Below are 5,482 nucleotides of genomic sequence, written 5' to 3' on the forward strand. Positions count from 1 at the left end.
TGCACCTGCACCTGCACCTGCACCTGCACCTGCACCTGAACCTGCACCTGCACCTGCACCTGCACCTGCACCTGAACCTGAACCTGAACCTGAACCTGCACCTGCACCTGCACCTGCACCTGCACCTGAACCTGCACCTGAACCTGAACCTGCACCTGCACCTGCACCTGCACCTGCACCTGCACCTGCACCTGCACCTGAACCTGCACCTGAACCTGAACCTGAACCTGAACCTGAACCTGAACCTGAACCTGAACCTGCACCTGAACCTGAACCTGCAACCTGAACCTGCACCTGCACCTGCACCTGCACCTGCACCTGCAACCTGAGGATGAGGAGACCACCTTCCTCATCAGGAACCTTTAGAGAACAGAGTTCATATTTACCCGTGAGAAGAGAAGCAGGAAACAACACTTTCAACAACTCTAACAGATTTGACAGTGAAGGTCTGCAGACGGTCAGTGACTGCTTACCTGTTGTCATGGTTACCCTTCCACCAACAACCATCATGTACCAGATGCACTGGACCCGCTGGACCGGTTCTGCTGAGGCAGTGGCCCAACACACTGGATTAACTGGCTTGATGACATCATGGGCCGACTGGAAGGACACTGATGTTGGGACACGACAACCAGACAACATGACAAACCAACTCTGCCCAGTTTACAGTCGTCATGGAAACGATCCCAAAGTTTATATTTAAAACTCTGACGGTCGTATCCAGTGCGTGAAATTGCAGCGTTGCCAGTGGCCAGTCAGGGTTCTTATTCACGCTGCGGTCTGAGGACAGAGCGAGCGCTAATCCAGGGGCGGAGCCGCAGCGTCCTGATGAGGGGAGTGATAAAAGCCCCGGCCCAGGGAGGGGGCCAAGGGGCCCCTCCTCTGCTGGAGCGAGAGTGTGTGTGTGTGTGTGTGTGTGTGTGTGCGCGTGTTGGTGTGTGCGTGTGTGTGTGCGTGTGTGTGCGTGTGTGTGTGTGTGTGCGCGTGTGTGTGCGCGTGTGTGTGTGCGTGTGTGTGTGTGTGTGTGTGTGCGCGTGTGTGTGTGCGTGTGTATGTGTGCGTGCGTGTGTGCGTGTGTGGTGTTGTCCGTCTACATCAGCAGAAAATATCCGGACACTAGAGTGTGGCCCCGGGGCCGGAGCCTTCGTCCCCTTGGACACAAAGGGGACAGAGAAGGGGAGAGGACGGCGTCCCCGGCGTCTTGTGCTGCGTATTCATGAGCTGTAAAGATGTTTGTAGCGAGCAGCCGCGAGCGCTACGAGCTGCTGCTTATATAAGACGCCATGAAAAGACAGGAAGAGAAGACAGGACGTCCACACAGCTCCCGCTTTGACACGGGTATTAAAACAGTTGTGTTAGCCCGCCCATGCTAACATGCTAGAATATTTAGCACTGATGTGCAGTACAGGCTAGCTTTAGCATTTAGCTTGAGCAACAACATAATTAGCAAATTGTTTTGACTCTGATCAAAGAAGAAATCAGAAACATGAAAGAAAGATGATGTCAGCAGATCACTGGGGGACCAGAAGAAAGCACGGTCATGTTTACACATGTTTACACGTGTTTTACACATGTAAACGTGTGTTTTTACACATGTAAACGTGTTTTTACACACATTTACACATGTTTACACAAGTAAACGTGTGTTTTTACACGTTTACACGTGTTTTTACACATATTTACACATGTTTTTACACATGTTTTTACACATATTTACACATGTTTACACGTGTTTTTACACATATTTACACATGTAATTAGGTGGGAGTTAAGGAGGCCAGGACCCGAGTGTAAAACAAAAGGTTCTTTATTGCCAAAAATGAAAAGAGAGTTCTGAGATTGAAGGATCAAACAAAGTAACAACAAAAACTCTAAAAGTGAATGAAAATCACCAAGAAATGGAAAAAAACGTGGAAAAAAAGTACAACTGGAAACAGCGAGAAGGCAACTTACTGAGATCTCTGGGAGCTGGAGATCTCTGTGGGCTGGAGATCTCTGGGAGCTGGAGATCTCTGGGAGCTGGAGATCTCTGTGGGCTGGAGATCTCTGGGAGCTGGAGATCTCTGGGAGCTGGAGATCTCTGTGGGCTGGAGATCTATGTGGGCTGGAGATCTCTGGGAGCTGGAGATCTCTGTGGGCTGGAGATCTCTGGGAGCTGGAGATCTATGGGAGCTGGAGATCTCTGTGGGCTGGAGATCTCTGGGAGCTGGAGATCTCTGTGAGCTGGAGATCTCTGTGGGCTGGAGATCTCTGGGAGCTGGAGATCTATGGGAGCTGGAGATCTCTGTGGGCTGGAGATCTCTGGGAGCTGGAGATCTCTGTGGGCTGGAGATCTCTGGGAGCTGGAGATCTTGTACAACAATCCGGCACCAGAGACAAAGAGGGGAGCTCAGCAGCCAATTAGGCAGAACGAGCTGCAGGTGGAGGTGAGACACTGAGTGACCACAACACATGACTCCCCCCCTCCCCCTCCCCCTCTCTCATCCTCCCCTCTCTCATCCTCCTTTCACTCCCTCCCTCTCTCATCCTCCCTCTCCCCCTCTCTCATCCTCCCTCTCTCATCCTCCTTTCACTCACTCCCTCCCCCCCCCTCCTCCTCCCCCCCTCTCATCCTCCCCCTCCCCCCTCTCTCATCCTCCCCTCTCTCATCCTCCTTTCACTCACTCCCTCCCCCCTCCCCCCTCTCCTCCCTCCCCCCTCTCCCTCCCTCCCCCCTCTCCTCCTCATCCTCCCCTCCCCCTCTCTCATCCTCCTCCCCTCTCTCATCCTCCTTTCACTCACTCCCTCCCCCTCCCCCCTCTCATCCTCCCCCCCTCCCCTCTCCCCTCCCCCCTCTCTCATCCTCCCCTCTCTCATCCTCCTTTCACTCACTCCCTCCCCCTCCCCCCTCTCCTCCCTCCCCCCCTCTCATCCTCCCCTCCCCCCTCTCTCATCCTCCCTCTCTCATCCTCCTTTCACTCACTCCCTCCCCCTCCCCCTCCCCCCTCTCCTCCCTCCCCCCCTCTCGTCCTCCCCCCTCCCCTCTCTCATCCTCCCTCTCTCATCCTCCCCCCCCCCTCTCTCTCTCCTCTCTGGTGCTTTTAACGTGCACTTTCCTGCACGGCGGCGCAGTTTTCCAGCCTTAATGACGGCGGCGGCGGCGGCGGCGGCGCGTTCATGAGCAGCGCTCTTCAGATCTCGACATCAGCTGCTGGTTCCGTTTCCAACTCGTTGTTCCGACGACGCGCAGGAAAGATGCTGCAGCTCAACAAGTCCCCTTTCCCTCGCGGCCCGTGAGCGTCGATGGCGGCGGGATGGAGATCGCCTTGGTGAGCTTTGAGAACGGCGGTGCTAAAGGAGGGGGGGGCGGCAATGGCGAGGACAACTGCCGGAACGCGCTGGACGTCCCTCAGTTCGTTCAAAAGCGGACTCGGTGAGGACTTCGGGAAGGAGCTGAACACGCGCGGAGTCCTCAAGCGGCCAGCAGCAGAGCTCCTGGAAGATCAACGACATGAACAACACTTTCAGCTGCAGCGAGAACGGCCATGGACGCGCTTTTACGCGCGGACCACAGTCCGCATCTGTTCGACGAGGACCTGCTGGACATGGACATGGACACGGAGAGCAACGAGAGGGTGCTCATCAACATCGCCGGCCTCAGGTACGAAACCCAGCTGGGCACGCTGAACCAGTTCCCGGAGACCCTGCTGGGAGACCCGGCAAGCGGATCAAATCTTCGACCCGCTTTCGGAACGAGTACTTCTTTGACCGCAACAGGCCGAGCTTCGACGGGATTCTGTATTTTTACCAGTCCGGGGGAAAGATCCGGAGACCCGTGAACGTGTCGATCGACGCGTGTTCGCAGATGAGATCCGGTTTTACCAGCTGGGTGAGGAGGCCATGGAGCGGTTCCGAGAGGACGAGGGCTTCATCAAAGAGGAGGAGAAGCCGCTGCCCAAGAACGAGTTCCAGAAGCAGGTCTGGCTCATCTTCGAGTACCCCGAGAGCTCCAGCCCGGCGCGGGGCATCGCCATCGTGTCCGTCATCGTCATCACCATCTCCATCATCACCTTCTGCCTGGAGACGCTGCCGGAGTTCCGGGACGAGCGCGAGCTGCCGGTGAGCAGCCGGCTGGACAACAGCACGGCGCCGCGGCCCTCGCTCACCTTCACCGACCCCTTCTTCATCATCGAGACCACCTGCGTCATCTGGTTCACCTTCGAGCTCTTCGTGCGCTTCTTCGCGTGTCCGAGCAAGTCGGAGTTCTCCAAGACTGTCATGAACATCATCGACATCATGTCCATCATGCCTTACTTCATCACGGTGGGCACGGAGCTGGTGGAGCAGCAGGACGAGGAGCACCAGAACGGACAGCAGGCCATGTCTCTGGCCATCCTCAGGGTCATCCGTCTGGGTCCGGGTCTTCCGGATCTTCAAGCTGTCCAGACACTCAAAGGGCTCCAGATTCCTGGGTCAGACTCTCAAGGCCAGCATGCGTGAGCTGGGCCTGCTCATCTTCTTCCTCTTCAATCGGAGTCATCCTCTTCTCCAGCGCCGTCTACTTCGCGGAGGCGGACGAACCGGAGTCGCACTTTTCCAGCATCCCCGACGCCCTTCTGGTGGGCCGTGGTTACCATGACAACCGTGGGCTACGGCGACATGCGACCGGTGACAGTCGGGGGGAAAGATCGTGGGCTCCCCTGTGCGCCATTCGCCGGCGTGCTGACCATCGCGCTTCCCGTTCCGGTCATCGTGTCCAACTTCAACTACTTCTACACACACCGCGAGACGGACCAGGACCAGTCGTCCCTGAAGGACGAGCCCAACGGCGGCCGGGACAGTCCCGAGCTGAAGCGCAAGGGCAGCAAAGCGTCCACGGGATCTCGGGACGTGGAGAACGACGAGAAGTCCGCGGAGAAGGACGACATCAAAGCCAACAGCAGCGTGGACTTCAAGAAGTCCCTGTACGCCTTCTGTCTGGACACGCGCGAGACGGACCTGTGACCCCGCCCCTCTTCATCAAAGCCCGTAGCGGTGTAGAAGAACCCCCGACCTCAGCAGGTGAAACCTTTGATCTCCTTTATCGTCGTCATCAAGCACCGAGAATCATGGGAAAATGGAACATAATCTCGCAGGGAGCTGGAATAAAAACCTGGCTGGGATTAAAAACAAATCTTTATTTTCATACTCGTCCTGACGCGGTCGACATGTTTACACTGACGTTTTCTTGATCCGATTCCACTGACAACACCTTTATTTTTGAGAGTCCTGTTTCACGCCGTCGAAACAGCTTTGGGTTTTCAGACTTTTGACATTTGAAGTGAAGGAATAACAGCCAAGAAGAGAAGGAGGAGAGGAGGAGAGGAGGAGGAGAGGAGGAGAGGAGGAGAGGACAGAGCAGCAGAAGCATCGAACAGGTGAGTGTCTCACCTGAGTTGAGGTTAGGCCCCGCCCCCAACCGCAAGCGCGCTCTCCAGACACGCCCGCTGATGATCGGTGTTTG

General features: G+C 56.1%; 1 protein-coding gene across 1 annotated transcript; it reads left to right on the plus strand.

The window, feature by feature from the left end:
- Nucleotides 1-3,062: 3,062 nt before the first annotated feature.
- Nucleotides 3,063-5,130, plus strand: LOC101068332 (potassium voltage-gated channel subfamily A member 1). Its single transcript, XM_074084900.1, is given in 9 exon segments — nucleotides 3,063-3,401; nucleotides 3,403-3,446; nucleotides 3,448-3,520; nucleotides 3,522-3,696; nucleotides 3,699-3,832; nucleotides 3,835-4,392; nucleotides 4,394-4,507; nucleotides 4,509-4,592; nucleotides 4,594-5,130. Coding segments are annotated over 9 exon segments (1,680 nt in total). The 5' UTR covers nucleotides 3,063-3,293; the 3' UTR covers nucleotides 4,984-5,130.
- The last annotated feature ends 352 nt before the right edge of the window (nucleotides 5,131-5,482 follow it).

This window comes from Takifugu rubripes, chromosome 18 (genome assembly GCF_901000725.2).
Source record: "Takifugu rubripes chromosome 18, fTakRub1.2, whole genome shotgun sequence".
NCBI classification, from domain to species: Eukaryota; Metazoa; Chordata; class Actinopteri; order Tetraodontiformes; family Tetraodontidae; genus Takifugu; species Takifugu rubripes.